The sequence below is a fragment of the Pestalotiopsis fici genome (assembly GCF_000516985.1).
Source record: "Pestalotiopsis fici W106-1 unplaced genomic scaffold PFICI_Scf_1, whole genome shotgun sequence".
Classification (NCBI taxonomy): domain Eukaryota; kingdom Fungi; phylum Ascomycota; class Sordariomycetes; order Amphisphaeriales; family Sporocadaceae; genus Pestalotiopsis; species Pestalotiopsis fici.
This window is the reverse complement of record NW_006917091.1, coordinates 2,374,137-2,390,955: the sequence shown is the minus strand read 5'-3', so window position 1 is coordinate 2,390,955 and position 16,819 is coordinate 2,374,137. Positions and strand designations below refer to the sequence as shown.

General features: G+C 50.8%; 7 protein-coding genes across 7 annotated transcripts; 4 read left to right on the top strand and 3 right to left on the bottom strand.

Annotated features, from left to right (window-relative positions):
• Positions 1–2,461: 2,461 nt before the first annotated feature.
• On the top strand, positions 2,462–3,613 carry PFICI_00725 (uncharacterized protein; the record flags this gene model as incomplete). Its single annotated transcript, XM_007829306.1, has 4 exons — positions 2,462–2,710; positions 2,798–3,044; positions 3,100–3,176; positions 3,251–3,613. 4 exons carry the CDS (start codon positions 2,462–2,464, stop codon positions 3,611–3,613), a joined length of 936 nt encoding a protein of 311 aa, XP_007827497.1.
• A 127-nt stretch (positions 3,614–3,740) lies between these two features.
• PFICI_00724 (uncharacterized protein) lies at positions 3,741–5,331 on the bottom strand (the record flags this gene model as incomplete). The annotated part of the gene is made up of 2 exons (XM_007829305.1): positions 3,741–4,427; positions 4,480–5,331. 2 exons carry the CDS (start codon positions 5,329–5,331, stop codon positions 3,741–3,743), a joined length of 1,539 nt encoding a protein of 512 aa, XP_007827496.1.
• A 1,875-nt stretch (positions 5,332–7,206) lies between these two features.
• PFICI_00723 (uncharacterized protein) lies at positions 7,207–7,682 on the top strand (the record flags this gene model as incomplete). The annotated part of the gene is made up of 2 exons (XM_007829304.1): positions 7,207–7,411; positions 7,495–7,682. The coding sequence occupies 2 exons, from the start codon at positions 7,207–7,209 to the stop codon at positions 7,680–7,682; spliced, it is 393 nt and encodes a 130-aa protein (XP_007827495.1).
• A 624-nt stretch (positions 7,683–8,306) lies between these two features.
• On the top strand, positions 8,307–9,502 carry PFICI_00722 (uncharacterized protein; the record flags this gene model as incomplete). The annotated part of the gene is made up of 3 exons (XM_007829303.1): positions 8,307–8,577; positions 8,636–9,119; positions 9,193–9,502. The coding sequence occupies 3 exons, from the start codon at positions 8,307–8,309 to the stop codon at positions 9,500–9,502; spliced, it is 1,065 nt and encodes a 354-aa protein (XP_007827494.1).
• A 454-nt stretch (positions 9,503–9,956) lies between these two features.
• PFICI_00721 (uncharacterized protein) lies at positions 9,957–11,505 on the bottom strand (the record flags this gene model as incomplete). The annotated part of the gene is made up of 3 exons (XM_007829302.1): positions 9,957–11,100; positions 11,163–11,292; positions 11,343–11,505. 3 exons carry the CDS (start codon positions 11,503–11,505, stop codon positions 9,957–9,959), a joined length of 1,437 nt encoding a protein of 478 aa, XP_007827493.1.
• Positions 11,506–13,241: 1,736 nt separating this feature from the next.
• PFICI_00720 (uncharacterized protein) lies at positions 13,242–14,998 on the top strand (the record flags this gene model as incomplete). The annotated part of the gene is made up of 3 exons (XM_007829301.1): positions 13,242–13,296; positions 13,453–14,467; positions 14,527–14,998. 3 exons carry the CDS (start codon positions 13,242–13,244, stop codon positions 14,996–14,998), a joined length of 1,542 nt encoding a protein of 513 aa, XP_007827492.1.
• A 655-nt stretch (positions 14,999–15,653) lies between these two features.
• Positions 15,654–16,733, bottom strand: PFICI_00719 (uncharacterized protein; the record flags this gene model as incomplete). The annotated part of the gene is made up of 2 exons (XM_007829300.1): positions 15,654–15,990; positions 16,057–16,733. 2 exons carry the CDS (start codon positions 16,731–16,733, stop codon positions 15,654–15,656), a joined length of 1,014 nt encoding a protein of 337 aa, XP_007827491.1.
• Positions 16,734–16,819: the final 86 nt, after the last annotated feature.

Below are 16,819 nucleotides of genomic sequence, written 5' to 3'. Positions count from 1 at the left end.
TCTCTCCACCCATAAACTAGATTCCATTTAAGGGTTAAAGCGAAAAACAAAGAAGGAACCCTAGAATAAAACTTATCCCTCGTCTAATTTCGGATCCAATTCTCGTGTGACATACTCGCAACCCCTTTAGCCGTTTATTGCACCAGCTCATCTACCAACCCACTCCGAGATTATCTACCAGTTATTTCCCGGGCTTCCACACCAGCAGATCTCTTCTTCAAGCCCTCAACCAGATCGTCCACCATTCTAGGACCTGGTCTTTGTCCAACGCCAAGGAAACGATAATTGTACGCATTTAGGGTGGATAATGGTTGGAGTGCGAATGCCTAACAGGATAAAATTGGTTATATTCTCGCGGGGCATTATAGGAATTGGATTTCTTTATTTATACGTATAACGAATTAAATTTTTTAATGGAAATTCTTTTTATTTCTAAGCTTTTTCGTGAGATTCTTTTCTTATTTAAAGTAATAACCATAATGATCGCGCCCTCTTCGCGGTGTCGGAATATTAACTCACCCCTTACGAGTAGAATTTTGGTTTACTTTTCTAATATCGGCTATTAAAACAGCGCGTTAGCAACAGACTCTCGCTGCTAATCAGGGCCTGTTGACTCAGTGCAGCCAGCTCATTGTTTTGGTTTCGCCACGATGTAAGTGACATCGTTCCTCACTGTGGCTAGATATATCAGATGGCGGTCATTGCACCATACTATGGATCCTTTTATGTCACATGGGGATAAAATAATGCGGCTATGATTTGACTAGTGCCTGTGGCCTTCTCCGGGCACTGTCTAGTACTAGAATTGAGAGTCGCAGAGGTACAATGGAATCGCATTGCCCAATGATCATATTTCTCTATGCCGGTATGATATGCCAAGTTATGACCAAGATTATTGCGACTATTTCGGTTTTAATTTTGATTCTCAAAGACTCTACTTGAAGCGTTGATCTCGGTATTCTTTAAAGGTATCATAACCTTAACCTTCTCGAAGATGGTGGTCATAATGTGACCCTCGTTTGATTTATTTTATATTGAAACATGTTGAAGAGATAACTTATCGCTCATACCTACTGCTCACCATAATATCTTCTTTCTTTTATGAATAAGTTTTCGGATATCTCAAAGTCGATATTCACTACGCTGCACCAAAACTGCGGCGCAGAGCTTGGCCGTGAAGGTTCACACTCCATATTCAACCTTCTGCGCACATAATCAAGAAGAGTGGCCTGAATTTTGTTACGTGAATTCTTTAAAAATAATTATTATAATATGTTTATTTCGACTGCAGCCGTCTTTAATTTACCATTTCCCGGTTATTTTTCAAATGTAGCCGCGCCCGGAACCGGACCCAAAGATACTCAAACTCGGGCCGAAGGTCGCACGCCGGCAACATATTACACATTGCCTTGCACCTCTCATACAATGTTGTTATTGCCTTTTCTCTTATAGACGCACGAGTCAGTGTAATGCTGTCAAATATAGGGTCATCTCAGTCGCTGACATTGAGTATTAAGATCTATATCATATAGCATCTTCTTCAAACCAGACATCTAATGAGTATAAATAATCAATACAAGCCCTCAACCAAATTGCCGTTCTGAGTTTGCTTGGCATAAATGGTTGCGCGATTCGTGTATTTCTTGGCGCGGTGGTGGTCTCTTTAGACTACGCCCATGACTCCGATGGGACGGGAGTGACCGAGCCGAATCATACGTTCTTACTAAGCAATGTTAGAATGACCCAAGGCTTATCTATCGTCTCTTGGATACTTCCTATGTTGGGGGCACATGGATGGAGAAGCGCTCAAACTACTGCGTAGAGGGGGTGTGGGCTAGAGGGTGTGGGGACGCAGTCTGGCAGTTGACTGCCCCTAATGGCCGTTCTTATGATCCAGTCGCGCGTAGTCCTTGTACACCTGATAGACCCTCCCGTCAGAGGCACTCCAGTCACGACGGAATATTCTCAGATGCAACCCATCAAGCTACCGAATATACCTGGATTTGACGATGTGACGATAGACTATCAATCCCTCCAGCGCCCTGAAATAGTGCTCAAGGTTCACTCGCGTGGCGTCTTACGCTAGCAATAATTCACTCTTACTTACCGCTCGTGATGTGGTTAACAACATGCAGAATGGCGATTTCTGAGAACTCAAGATGGGAAATAAAATTCGGCTCTTGCCAGTCACTACGTTATTTCGGAATACAATCACAAATACAACGATATTGACCCTGACTAAGATGGGATGCTGGCTATCGTCTTGGCGCTTATGACTACCATCACAGCTCATTATGGATCCAAGTGATCATGAGTATGTGATCAAGAATACGCCAAACATTTCCGAATGGAGACGGCTATAAAGATCAAGGCACTTTCTTTGGCCTCGATAAGACGAGATCTAAACGTGTTCCATCACTGGCTCAGCATCTATACACTCTTTAGTATACCAGTTCTCAATATGCAACTACCTATCTTGTCCACGCTTTTGGCCCTGCATTTGGCAGTTGCCAATGGAGCATTGAGTAAACCGGCACTGTGGCCAAATCTCGGCAAGTTTTCGCCAGATCTAACCGCCGGCTTACCCATGCCCGGGTACCAGGTTACCCAATGGCCGGCAGGCACGATTTCTCAGGGATGCCTCTACATAGCCGACAGAGATGGCCAGGACCCTGCGTTCTTTCGTGCATATTCTGTCCTACTCAACGATGTAAGCCGAAAGCTGCGTATGATGTAGACTCGTCTCATGTTGCGTCAAAAGATTGCTGATGGAGAGAGTATATGACAGTGTTCTCAGTCGTGGAACTTTTGCATCCAAGATGGCTCCAAGCAGTCCATAGACGATTTGGCGTTTGCCTTTGGCCAGGCTCCCATACGGTTGCGACAATATACTTCCGAGGTCGTCATGCAGTCGCAAGGTGGCGGTGCCAATGCCCAGAACCAGATCATCACCTTATACCAGCCGGCGACGGTCCAGTTGTTCCTTCATGAAATGTCGCATTGCGCCGATAGTGCTGGCGGTTATAAAACTCCCTCTAGCTCTGGTAGGCTCCTGGGTTGGATTGTGTACCAGACCCGGTGTGCTGACGATACGTGTAGCAAGCACTGCATGGTCGAGCTCATACGATCTGGATTCAGCGGTTCCAGACACGTATGCTCAGACAAATCAACAAGAGGTAATTGGCGCCCATTTTCCAGCTACAAGATCCAAACGCGTGGTGCACGTTAGTACTGACATAGGATATCGCAGAACTTTGCGCAGTTTGGCGGCCTCATTGTCTACGACCGACTCACTGGCGGCAAGCTCCGAGACGAGCCCAATCTGTGGGAGATTGGCCACCAGCTCAACACCATGGTCGACGAGGGCGACAATGGCCAGCACGGAGGCAGAATGTATGATTTTGATAGTGGCTTGATCTGCTCGGGACGGTACGCCAACTCGCCACCAGTCACTATGGGATCATTTGTACAATCTGTGGACGACAAGTCGCAGCTTGACTTCATTGCTAGTTTCGATTTGGACAAGCAGGTTGCTTTCGGTTCTGCAAATGGTATCACTGTTGAGACGTTGATTCCAGAGACGGGTGCGCCAACACAATGTTTTGACGTTTGACCGAGTAGATAGTTGCTGGAAAGTAAGGTTTTAGATATTATATCTACCTTTGAATCTTATTCGAAAAATTATATACAGCCATGACCATTGTACGTGGTCATGATCGAATTAAATAGTATCAGAATATTTAGCACTGGCCTCCAACGGCAATGACCTCGGATGCGCCCAGAGTGCCGTTCAGGCTGTATGCGTCAGCACGAACATACGAAACACCGGCGGGAAGGACGGCAGACGTCTCAAAGCCGGTTCGGGCAGCCTCGGCGGCGAGAGTCAGGTTGAACTTGGAAGCACCGGCGTAGACCTTCCACGAGGTATACTCGGTGGCGCCGTTCCAGCTCATGTAGACGGACGTCTGGTTGCTCTCGTCGCTGCATGCCACAGCCTTGGGCGAGGTGGTGGGCTTGCCGACCCAGGGCAGGCGGTAGGCACGGTAAGAGAAGACGGTGCCCTCGCTCGGGCCAAACTTGACCGACATGGCCACGGAGCCGTCGGGGTTGTACTCCTTGATGCGAGGCGTCGAGCCGTAGCCCATGATGACATGGCCATCGTCGAGCAGCTGCACGTTACCCTGGGAGTGGGAGTAGATGGCGTCCTCGGGGTCAGTGAGCTCCTGGAGCAAGGTAGCAGTCCAGTTCTCGACGTCGACCTGCATGAAGATACCAGTGGTCTGATTGACGCCGTAGAAGTCGGCATTGTTGTCGTTGTTGAACAAGCTCATGGTGTACTGGCTTCCTTCGATGGCGTGGATACGAATGTCGTGCTGGTAGCAGAAGTCGAGTCCCTCACCGAGAGTAAAGTTACCACCGTGACGTCCCTACAAAGCGTTAGTCTCAAGTCACAGAGATGAAGAGGTAAGCTACACGTACATTGAGCGTCCAGGCGACCGAACCGTCGGGGTTGATCATGAAAATCGAGCAGTACTGTCTCGACGAGATGAGGTAGGAACCATCGTCAAGCTTGTTGACAGTGTTGATGTGGAAGGGGCCCCAGGGGTAGGTCTGGTTCGTGCCAAGGTAGTCCAGGGGGTAAGTCTCGACGGCATCAGCCAGGGGGATCTGGTCCTTGTGGTCCGAAGCGAACCATTCAAAGAGGACCTCATCCGTCTTGACGTCAATCTCGAAGAAACCGCTGTCGACAATCCAGCCGTCCTTGGGGCCTCCGGCAGAGGTCAGATCGGCTGGCGTGACGTTGTACGCCGTGGTCAGCATGGTGCCCTCGGACGTGATGAGGTCCTCGTGCATGTCGAGCCACGATTCGAAGCCACTAGTGTCGGCAATGTCGATGGTCACGAAGTGAGTGCCAGGAACCGAGACGTTGTAGATGTTGTCATACTGGTCATTGTGGACCTTGACAAGACCGTAGCCCCATCCCCAAGGCTCAGACCAAGTGACACCTTCAAAGTAGGTCAGGACGGGCTTGCCCTCAAAGGTCTGAGCCTTGAAGGCAGAGTAATCTCCGTAGCCTCCCTGCCAGACGAGGTCTCCATCATCAGTCATGATGAAGCAGCTGTAGTTGTGTCCATAGTTGCCATTCTGGTCAAAGAAGAGGTAGCCCGGGGAGACGGGACCATTCTTGGTGATCTCCAGCGCAGGCGGCTGCAGACTGGGCTCAGACTTGTAAGTCTGCCATGGCCAGTAAGTGTCATTGTCTGCTGCTCTGACGGGAATTACCCCGAAGAGCGAGACTAGCGACGCAGCGGAGACAATCGTTGAACGCATCCTGCCGTACTGGAACAATCGTCGGATCAAGGATCTACTGAGGGACAACCGAGAAGCAGAACCAACTCATCATGGCAGTCGGGCACCAAGCTCATCTTTAATACCGCGAAAAGCCCTGAAAGCCAAGGAGAAAACATCCGTAGTCGGGGCGTGCATGGACATGCATGGAAGCTCGATCCAGTCCATATTTCCGTAAATCAAGGTTGAGTGCGTCGAGAAGATCGCTGCAACCTGCTGATGAAGATCTTTTTCCCAGGTTGCTGGCCCAATGATGAATGGCCATTCCCTCGTTGGTATGGGGGCCCTGCTGCCAGGTACGCACAGAGAGGTTCAACAGATGGATCAGATAAGATAAAATTTTGATCTATGTGGGCCACTCCGAGATGAACCGGGCAGCCGGGGGGGCGACAGTCCTCCACCTTTGGCCTATAAACTTGGGTCAAGAACGCAATGATCCGCGGCGCTGACCGTCTGTTTCGGCGGAAGAAGGAGGTTGCTGGGAATAAAATCGCTCGGAGCACGTCCTCGAGTCAAGAGATGCGCACAAATCCAAGGCAACCGGAAACAGCAGGAGTACAGAATGGAGTGGCTGTGAACTACTATGCAAGTCAACGTTCCTATGTATGTTTGCAGCAATGTATCGACCATTGAGCTCGCTCAGGAACCAACAAGTTACAAAATCTAACCTTGCCCGCCTGTTGTATGTAGAGCAACCCTCAATTAACAAGGGATGATGTCGATCAGAACGTCATTACTCATACAATACATAACTGGCACTGTTTACCAGACACATAATATACCTTGGAGGGCGGGCCGTCAGGTCTTGGTGTCTTGGAAGATGGACCGTCATCGGAGCGGTTCTCGGTGGAGGACCCGGTCGGCTCGGAGCTTAGAGTCGACATAGTGATTGAGTCGGACATCGTGATCCCAACGCCGGAGAAAGATATATCTTGGTGCCCTTGGCCCTGACCTTACAATGTTGAAATTCGGCTCGAAATCTTTCCGTCCTCTATCATCAAGCTCATGTTGCATTTGAACAAGAACTCTTGACCATTCGAGCAGCAAGCGAACACGAGGGTTTAAAAGGGAGAGACCCTCCTTAGGTATAGTACGAAATATCGAGCCTCATGCGAACTCTGTCGTTTCCCAGACTGCTGAGCATTTCTGTACGACCTTGGGTTCGTACTGGTTCCTGACGTGAAGAGGAAGACGGAGGTCAGCGGCGGAAGACCAACTGCAGCGCATGCATGCAGAACGGAATTATTATTGCCCAATTGCAATCTGGACCAGACTGTACAAGCGAAGAAGAATGGACTCCATCAGTGCAGTGCTACGTAGTCCGTCGGGGGATTTTGCGCCCGGTGTTACACTGAGTGAATGAAAGTCAGGTGCTTTTTTGTGTTTTGCGTTTGTGGCTGAATCAGGTCTGGGCCGATTCATTCTCGTGGCCGCGAAAATCCGGGGGGTCCTCAGGGGCAGACTTCCAGTCGCTACAGCGATTCACAGCGGCTGGTGGTGCACTTGTAGCGGGCTCTGGGGTCGGAGTCGGCCGACACTCGACCTACAATCAGCCCATTTCGATGCCGCATCGACGCATTTACGCATAACCAATAGAGAGTTTCCTGTTTCGTGTTCCGTCATAATTTGGACCATGAAAACGAAGCGGAAAGTCGAAATCAGCATGTTTGACTGTATATATGGTCCAAGATGGAACGAACTGCCACTGCTCAGTTGACATGACCCATTGAACACATTCATCATCACAACCATCAACAGCATCAGAATTCAAAGATAGGCAGTCATACACCTGCCGCAATATACAGTCTATACTACACACACAAACCCTCCCACACAATACTAGTATCATATTATACTATGAGCAACCCAACATACTACGCTCGACGATACAGGACTCTCTTCAGTCCCAACGCTCTCAACTTTGCTCCGAGCCAACCTCGCCAGGCCATTGCTGCCGTATACTCGCCCGCCCCCACTGGCATCCACTGCGGGCTGCCTAGAGGTATAGCTGCACGAAGCAACCCGAGAGTTTTGCTAGCTCTTCTGGCGCCTGTAGCCATAGGTGAGTCGATCCCTATACACTCTCCAAGTACTTCTTTCCCCGGATCGCAATAGTTACTGACATTGTATTCTCTCTCTTTACAGCTACCGGTCTCGTCACATTCCTCGAAGGTCAGCTCAATAAAAGTGTAGCAACAGCACACCTCAACAGTGCGCCGGTAACACCCTCGGCAGAAGAATTGAGGAGAAAACAACTGCTCGACGCCTATGGCGACCGAGAGAGCTTGGAGAGGCTCGCAGAGGTGACGGCCATCTACGAAGCCACTCGCTAAGATCCAAGCGCTGGACATGCGATCCGCCTTGGTTTTCATGAAGGGATTACTAAGGCGGACAGGATTTGTTCATTGAAATTTGCACTTTGCATTTGTGGCGTCTGGGTATCCTCCTGGATGAGGATGGCGTTCAAAGGACAGAATGTCTCTGGCAATGGTTGTCAGAGACAAAGACATGAATTGAATTCAAAATTCCATCTTTCAAAACTACGTGCAAGTTTCAGCTGCTCAACAGGGGTCGAAACTTACCCTCGTGGAGATTATAGGTCAAGATTCTGTGCAGCGAGACATTGGGTCCTGGGCATGGGAGTTGTGATATGCATTATCGTGGTATCTGCTTTGTTGCATCAACCTGCAATGCTCGGACAAAAGATCCACATGTAGGAGTATACACCAATTACATGCTCGTTCATTCATTCCAGATGAGTATACTTAGCAAGCTGCCCACCATTCCACGAACGGCGATGCGGTGCCTCCACGGAGAATGACGCAATTGGAGACCCGGATTGCTCAACACCACACAATCTTATTCCCGGTCCCCTCATGACCATTTCACTATTTGAGAACAGCGCGCGAAACTGTTCAAGTGAAAAATAAAACAGTCATTCACATCTTTCTCTCATCATGTCGACGACTACAACAATCACTGCGCCTCCGGGTCCGCCGGGGCAACCGGACATTTCGTACGTGCCAAATCCAGAAAAGTGGCGTGCCCGCGCCGAGTCTCGGATTAAAGCCGGGGGGTTGCCGAACAAGGTCCCGGAAGGTTTTCCGGAGCAACTCTCCGGAAATCTAGTGTGGGAAGGCAGTTCCGTTGCAGCCAGTTACAACTGGACCTTCGTTCTTAGTGATGGTCATCTCGATGAGATCGATAGCGCTGTGAAGCATTTCAAGTGTAAGTTGACGTGAAAATCACTGGTTGGCAAAGGGGAGGGGAAACTAAGCAATAATAGCTCTCAACCTGCCGACTGGTCATGTCAGTGTCGAGACCTTTCCACTCCCGACCTTGCACCCTGAGCTTCGTCGTCTCTCTGCCGAGTTGCATAAGGGCCACGGCTTTTTCGTCATCCGCGGTTTGCGACCAGACGAGCACACACGAGAGGAGAATCTCATCATTTACGCCGGCGTTTCGGCGCACATTGCACCGCAGCTGGGCCGACAGGACCACAAGCACAACGGCGAACCCGCTGACGTTGTGCTGGGGCACATCAAGGATTTGAGCAGCACGCAGAATGGTTCTATTGGGAGCCCGGCCTACACGACTGACAAGCAGGTCTTTCACACGGACTCGGGTGATATCGTATCCCTATTTGCCCTCGAGACGGCGGCCGCGGGCGGAGCCAGTAAGCTGGCGAGCACGTGGAGAGTTTACAATGAGATAGCAAAGACGAGGCCTGATTTGATCCACACACTATCAGGCACCTGGGACCAGGAAGTGTATGTCCTTCTTAAAAGATTATGCTATAGTCTGTTTCCTTATCACGTACACTACTAAACAAGGTTGCATTAGTTTTGAAAAGGCCGACAAGCAGTGGACGGAGCGCCCGCTCCTCTTCCACTTCCCCGCCACCGACTCTACTCCGGAGAGGGTCACGCTTCAGTATGGTCGCCGCTATTTTGTGGGATATGGTGCGCTGCCGCGAAGTCCAAACGTTCCCGCTATCACAGAGGCCCAGGCAGAAGCGCTGGATACGCTGCACTTTTTGGGTGAAAAGTTTTGCGTCAATACCAATTTCCAAAAGGGCGATATCCAGTACATCAACAATCTAGCCATATTCCATGCTAGAGATGGGTACACCGATACTGCAGAGCAGAAGTAAGTCGATCCTTTATCCCTCCTCTTTCCTTTCCCTGTCCTTTAAGCCGAACTCTGAATTCAGTTGAGCAGAACAAGGTTGCTGATAAGTATTTAGGCGACATCTTCTCCGATTCTGGTTGCGGGATCCGGAAAACGCTTGGCAGACACCACAGGTTTTGCAGAAACGGTGGTCTTCTTTGTATGACGGAGTGAATAAAGATTCCAAAGTGTTTCCTCTTGAGCCCTACATTCGCAGCGCTGGAAATAAAGGACGTTGAGACTTGCATCATCGCCAAGCAGTGTATAGCCGTGGATAGCTCCATCTACCGAAATGTCTTGGCGTGATGCAGCGTGGTTCACAGATTTCATACCCCGCGGCATTGCTATAATATGCGAATTGAATTGCTACTGATAGAAAATATATACGGAATAGACTTACTCCAACGCTAATCTAACCTAAACGTCCAAGCAAGCTTTCATCGACAATCCGACCACCAGACGCTGGAACGGACACAAGTATAGGGAGGCTTGCACTGCGTCGGACCGGTGTAACCACTACCACCGCATTGGCCCCATTGATTCACCAGTTGGTTGCTGCCCGTCGTGCCCGTCGTGCCCGTTGCTGCAGTCGTGCTCGCCGTGGTGCCTTGAGCGCGGGATGTGCTCGACGTGTCCCTTTTTGAGGCACTCGCCGTTCCTGTGAAGATCGTTGTAGTGACTGTCACCGTCGCGGCTGTCGGGCAGGCACATGTCGGCGCTGTGGCTGTGCTCTGACGTCCAAACAAGGAGGAAGTCAGGCTTGATGATCTCGCCAACATTGTCGAGCTGCTACTGGCAGCGGAGCTCCTCGACATCGTTGCCAAGGCAGTGGAAAACGATGTGGCCGAACTGCTGGATGAAGTCGAGGCCGATGTCGAGGGGGTGGGCGGTGAGGAAGAACCCATCAGTGCACCGTATACTCCATCCAGAAATCCCGTGTTGGCTGCCATCTGGCTCATATCCCACATCATTACACCTCCAAAGCTCGTAAAGGTCTTGCAGTAGCTAATGATGGGTGCCAGCTGCGAAGCTGGGAGGTAGCCACCGCCAGCGCCCGTGTTTGCCGGTACTCCGAGGAGGACCTTTACACTGGGATTCTTGCTCTGCTTGGCCCAGTTATCCCAGACATCCATATTGAAATTGTTTTGGGAAGTCGCTCCGAGTGTGAATGACTGGATTCCGCAGTAGTTGTTGTAGAACTGCACCATGACAAAGTCCATCTCGACAGTGCTCAGCATATCGTTCATGGCGGCATCAGGGAATGGACACTGTGGCGCCGCTGAAAGATAGTACTTCTTGTCACCAGAGCTAGTAGCAGCGTTCATGAGATCACGCAGCTCCTGTGCAAAGGGTGCCGTGTTTTGCGTCGTGGATTCGAAATCGAAATCAAAGCCATCTACCACAGCAGAGCCAAAGGGTCGGTTGGCGGCTGTCGTGTTGGGTCCAAAGAGATTCCATACATTATTTGCGGCAGCCTGTGCGGCAGCGGCCGAGCTGAACCCGCCTTCGGTATAAGTTGCGCCGCCTAGCGAGAGGAGTATTGTCTTTGAGTACGTCGTCTGACAAGTCTTGATATCTTGTCTAGATAGTGGTTATAGCCATTAGTTACGTGATGACAGAAGCAACATCTTGCATATACGCACGCTATTTGTGGACAATTCAATAACTGGGTTCCAGGGTACGATGTACAGGCATGAATAGCACTGGCAAAGTTGACCGATGGGTTCTGGATACCAAGCATAAATGCAATTGGAATGATATTGAGCTCAGTATCTAGCACACGGGTTAGTAGGGGCCTTGTTAAAGAGGACTTGCTGAATTACTTGAGCAGTATTCGCTCAACCGCGATTGTGAGTTGGCTTGTCCGTAGGAATTCTGCCCCCAGTATATGGCAACGTTTGACTGTATGCTGGGATCAAATCCAGCGGATGCCAATTGTCCGAGCCCTAGGCTCGCCGCGAGCAATGAAAAGGAGAGCTTGGCCATGGTGATTTTGTCTGATGAAACGCTTTGACTCTTGCAGAACTTCTTTCCGACATGTTGATGGCCCTGTATTTATCATTGCTGTCAAACATTTCTCAACTTCATGAGGTGGACGCGTGTCCAACCTCAGTGGCACCAGCCCGTTGCCACATGTGTCGCTGATGAGGCCTCATTGTCTCTGCTTATCTCCATAATTCCCCATAGTGAGGGCACACGTGAGACTACTCCTTCGAATGAAGGAGTTCATGAACTGGGTCCTGCCCCTTTAGCAGCTCTTGGAAACAAGATGCTCCGCGGCCGTTTGAGGCACATGAGCACACCACTTTCGATAGGGAGAGAAGTAAGGTGTGAGACACTCATCTCGGCACGGCTGGACGTGCCACTGACAGGCTTGACAGGAGGCACTAGTCTCGACTGACTCAACGGCTTTTAGCATGTATTGTTATGTATGTATGCCTCACGATATACCCGTTCGTATTAGTGGAAAGGGGGGTTCTGCTGAAAACACAGTTTCTAGCCTGATAGTTCCCAAACATTATTGGAGAAAAACCACAACACGATGCCCAGAGGCGCCAGCCTTTCAGGGGGAAGAGAAAGCCACGATGTATTGGGTCCAAATACGCAACACATAGATGCGCTCCCTCTCCCTCTCGGCCATACATATGATGGTTGGAATTGCAAGACCGCACTGGATGGCATGGCACATTCCTAGAGTCTGGCATGCACACAACCCGTGGTGGATCTTTCTTCTCCTAGCCATGGACTCACGACCCAGGTTGCCCAGAGACTTGAAGATAGGTGCGCCCTACCCGCACGCCTTGAGTTCGGCATATGTCGGGGTGATTGACCGCCGCCCAGTAATTGGGGGGTGCCATCCTCTGGCCCAGTAGCGTGACGGGGAGCAGCGATCCATCACGTGTATCGTGTGCAAGATCTCTAGTACAGTCGTCGTTGAGGGCCGTTGCACACACTGGAGGTATCACACAGCGATGATCTCCAAAGTGAAAAGTATTGCTTCCTCGTTGACCGCAAGTCGGCCCATCCCATTCAACTAGGTCTTGTGCTGGCGTGTGATTACAGAAGTCGGGGTAGATAAGGCTAACAAGCTTCGATGTCCTTCCAGAATATCACGAGCCACATAATTTTGAAGCTCTTGACTGCATCTTCCCGATAATCGTCGTATCACAGTGACAATTCAAAGAAGATGGGATTTCGAATGAGGCTTAAATGTGAGTTGCGTGATCGAGGTTCATCAATATAATAGTACTTTTACTTCTTCAAGTCCTGTCTCATGCGCACCCATACATGTATACTCCCACCACCACTACCCGTGCTACCATGCCCACTATTACAGTCAACTGCTGCTGCTGATGGCATCGAGTTTTAGTTGGTTGCTGGGGCCCTGGCTCACGTTCTAAACCCCGAAGTCCCCTACAAGTCCACTGAAGGTGGATCCACTCCAAAAGGCCTGCTAGGTTAGCGGATTTTTGTTGGCGACGCGCCACAGTTGGGCCAATGGCAATGCGCCCGCGCATTTCGCGTACGGGTCCGAGCTTTCCTCTGGTTGCTAGCGCTTTCGTGTTAGCTGCTGTTGCTCTGGCTGGCCAACGACTTTTGAAAGACACCAAAAAGTGACATCGCCAGTCTCCATTTCTCATCGCTGCTGTTGTCGCATTGCCGTGGTTTCGCGACAGAATTCACCCCGGAAACGGAACCGCGCCAATATTTCTCTACACAAAATGCCTGGCCGTCGCTCCGGTCGCGCTGCCGCTAAGCGTGCTGCGGAAAAGCTCGGTAAGCATCAATTCATTCCAGAATAACCACCACAGCAACCATCGCTGTCCCATCGAACCCGTGCATCCCTTGTTCCAGATTCGCGACCGCCGCAACTGGCGCAATATATGTCGCTTCTGTAGAGGTCATCACGCTGACATGGTGTCTGAGTTTCAGAGAGCACGCCCCGCACCTTTGAAGACCTGGAGGATGAGCCCATGCCCGATATCGACGCAGACAACTCTGACGCTGAAGCCCAACCCGATGCCGAGGATCAGGATGGAGGCTCTGACGGCGAGGCCGAGCAGGAGAAGGAGGACGAACCAGAATCCGACGGCGCTTCAGCCAAGTCGCCATCACCCCCGCCACAGCCCGTCATTAGAAGACGACGGCTAGGACGCCCACCCAAAAATCGACCTCCCGACTGGGATACTCTCCCAATCGAACCTCCAAACCGCGATCCCAATGAAACTCCCAGAAGACGAGGTCGCGGAGGATGGCGCGGTCGAGGTGGCCGCAAGGGTCAGTCCTTTAAGCCAACTCAACAAGCAATCGACAATGAGGGAACCATGGCCGACATTGTAGGCGACGAGCTCGAGTTGCCCGAGGATCCCGACGGTGAGACCAAGGTCGACAAGCTGGGTAACCTCAAGGATGGTAGAGATTACCGATGTCGTACCTTTACCGTCGCAGGACGTGGTGATCGGCTTTACATGTTGTCAACAGAGCCGGCTCGATGTGTTGGTTTCAGAGATTCGTATCTCTTCTTCACCAAGCACAAGCGCCTGTACAAGATCATTGTTGATGACGACGAGAAGCGCGACATGATTGAGCGAGAAATCATTCCACATTCATACAAGGGCCGTTCGATAGGTATCGTTACAGCCCGCTCAGTCTTCCGCGAGTTTGGCGCCCTCATCATCGTGGGCGGACGCCGCATCATCGACGATTACGAAGTGGCAGCGCGTCGAGCTGAGGGCGTAGTTGAGGGCGAGATTGCTGATCCCAACGACCGCTTCATCGAGGGAGAGGTATACAACAAGAACCAATACGTCGCTTGGCACGGTGCCAGTGCCGTGTACCACACGAATGGTCCTTCGATACCGGTCGTCAACGGCAAGGTGGAAATCAAGAAGAAGCGAGTACCACTCACGGACACAAACTGGCAGCTAGAACATGCTCGTGCTGCAGCGTAAGTCAAGATATTGCTACATTTGAGATATACGAGAATTCCGACTGACGTGGCTATAGTCAATTCAATGCTGAGATTGGTGCCATTCGCCGCCATAACAATAATGGAGTTTACGATGTTCATACCAATGTTCTGCAGTATCCTGTCAGCATGCAGCCTACGCATGCACGTATCGAACAGGTTGCCGATTCATCTGCTCCGAGCGACAGCAAGCTCTTTGCACCTCTCAACCCAGTCATACCTCGCAATTTCAAGGTCATTGACACAATCATGGAGACACCTCCTGCAAGCCTCCCCAATTCGGCGTACAAGCAGAATTACAACGTTCCTGATTTCCTGGCTTCTTTCCAAGGCCTCGACTCGGTATCTGACGAAATCGCGGACCTACTCCCGCCCGAGTGCCGCAAGGCCTTTGACGATGCACGAGTTAAAGAAAACGATTGGAAGAGTAAATGGGGACCGGAGGCTGAGATGGCGCATCGACGACTTCCCGTTATCGATGCTGCCATAGTGCCGTATAGCAAAATGTAGAACGTCTATGACAGACGCTGCAACGTTCTCAGACACTTGTCGAAGCTGATGCTCTGGCGCCCCCTGCCCGAGGTTAAGCCTCTGTGGAGATTTATCATCTTTAGGAGCTAGTGAAGCGACTCAAGTTTCGTTTGGCTCGCGTTGAAGATGTGCAATTCATGCATCCGGCAGAGCAGGCGCAGCAATCGAAATCTTTCTCTTGAATGTATGACTAGACCTAAGAGAACTGGACATGGTGGGAATAAAATGTAATGTTTAACGCTCAGAGAGATCCGTTTGATTGGCGGCGTTGATCAGGTTGACTTATTGGAGTTTGGAGTATTCGAGAGGGAGTCTGTTTGGTCGGACGGGACACTGACAATGGAATTATTTGTCAACGGTGGTATGAACAAGACCCGCTAGATCCGTAGGAGAAAATTGCAGTTTTCGTGTTCTCGAGACTGAATGGTACAATCATCATACATGTATCCTGCGCCAATGTCACTTTCTGGTCGGTCCGAACAAGCATCTCAACACCGTACGCATCTACAATTTCTAAACATTTCGACGGTCTTCAGTCTCGGGTTTTGCTAATGAATCATTTCTCGAGCCCAATGCTCTTGCCTATACCAGGCCGCCTCTGTTCCAATACAGCCATGGTCTGCTCAAATAGCTTTTACTGCGTCTTCTTACCGACATCAGTGTATATCCAGGACTCAACATGCTGAAGTTCTCCGTCGCTCATGAATTCGCCATGATATTCGGGTCCAGCCGCCGCACTGTACACATATGTGCGGCCGCCGACCTCGGTTGTTCGCATGAACAGGACTTCTAGTACCTTGATGCCAATCCGACCGGCCAATGGAGGGTTGATGTAGCGATTAAGGGCGGAAATGCAGGTTCCAGGGTTGACGAGGTTGATGATCACGGGTGGGTGAGACCCATCTACTGCCCTGAGGCGAGCTACCAGCTCTCGTACAAAGAGGACTTCCATGAGCTTAGTGACGGCGTACCTGTTGAAATATGCCATTAGATTCACCAACACCTTTGGACGGCCTTTTCTTTGATTTGGATCTCACCTGTCATTCACATTGTAATGTTTCTCCTGCGACAGTGTTGCGTAAATGTCGTCCTCCTCAATCTCGACAAATTTGGTCAGGCGGTGAGCTTCGGAACTGACAACGACCAAGCGCGGGACATGGCGATTCTCGCCGCCGGCATCCTCACTTCTTCCTCCGCCGCGCAACTTTGGCAGTAGCTCAAGAGCGAGAAGAAACGTGTTGATCACATTGACCTGCACGACCGTCTCCCAGACCCCGTCGACGTCCTGCACGGTGGACCACGAGCGCAGAGACACACCGGCGCCAAGAACGAGGACGTCGAGTCGGTCAATATCCTGTCTGACTCTCTCTGCAAATTTCAAGATGGATGCCGTGCTGCTCATATCGAGCTCCCAGACCTCGACGGCCGTGTCGCCATCGGTTCGCGCCGTCACGCTGGCCAGGATGTCCTCCTTGGCCGCCTCGCCCTTGGCCGTGGACCGCACCGCGAGAATCAGCCTGGCGCAGCCGAGGCGGTAAAAGTGCCGTGACGCCTCGAGGCCCAGTCCGATATTAGAGCCCGTCACGATAATTGTTTGCCCTGCAAAGGATTGGGTTGGGTATGCGGGGGTGCGAAATAGTTGCGAATGTGTCCATCTCAGCAGGAGTGCGGTGATGCTGGGCGCAATGGGGTACTGGCGCTCGCCTTTGGTCATGATTTCTCAAAGTATCAATAGAATTTGAATATTATAAAGGTGTGCACAAGATTCAGCGAGGTTTTGGGAGGGCGGTGCTGATGAAT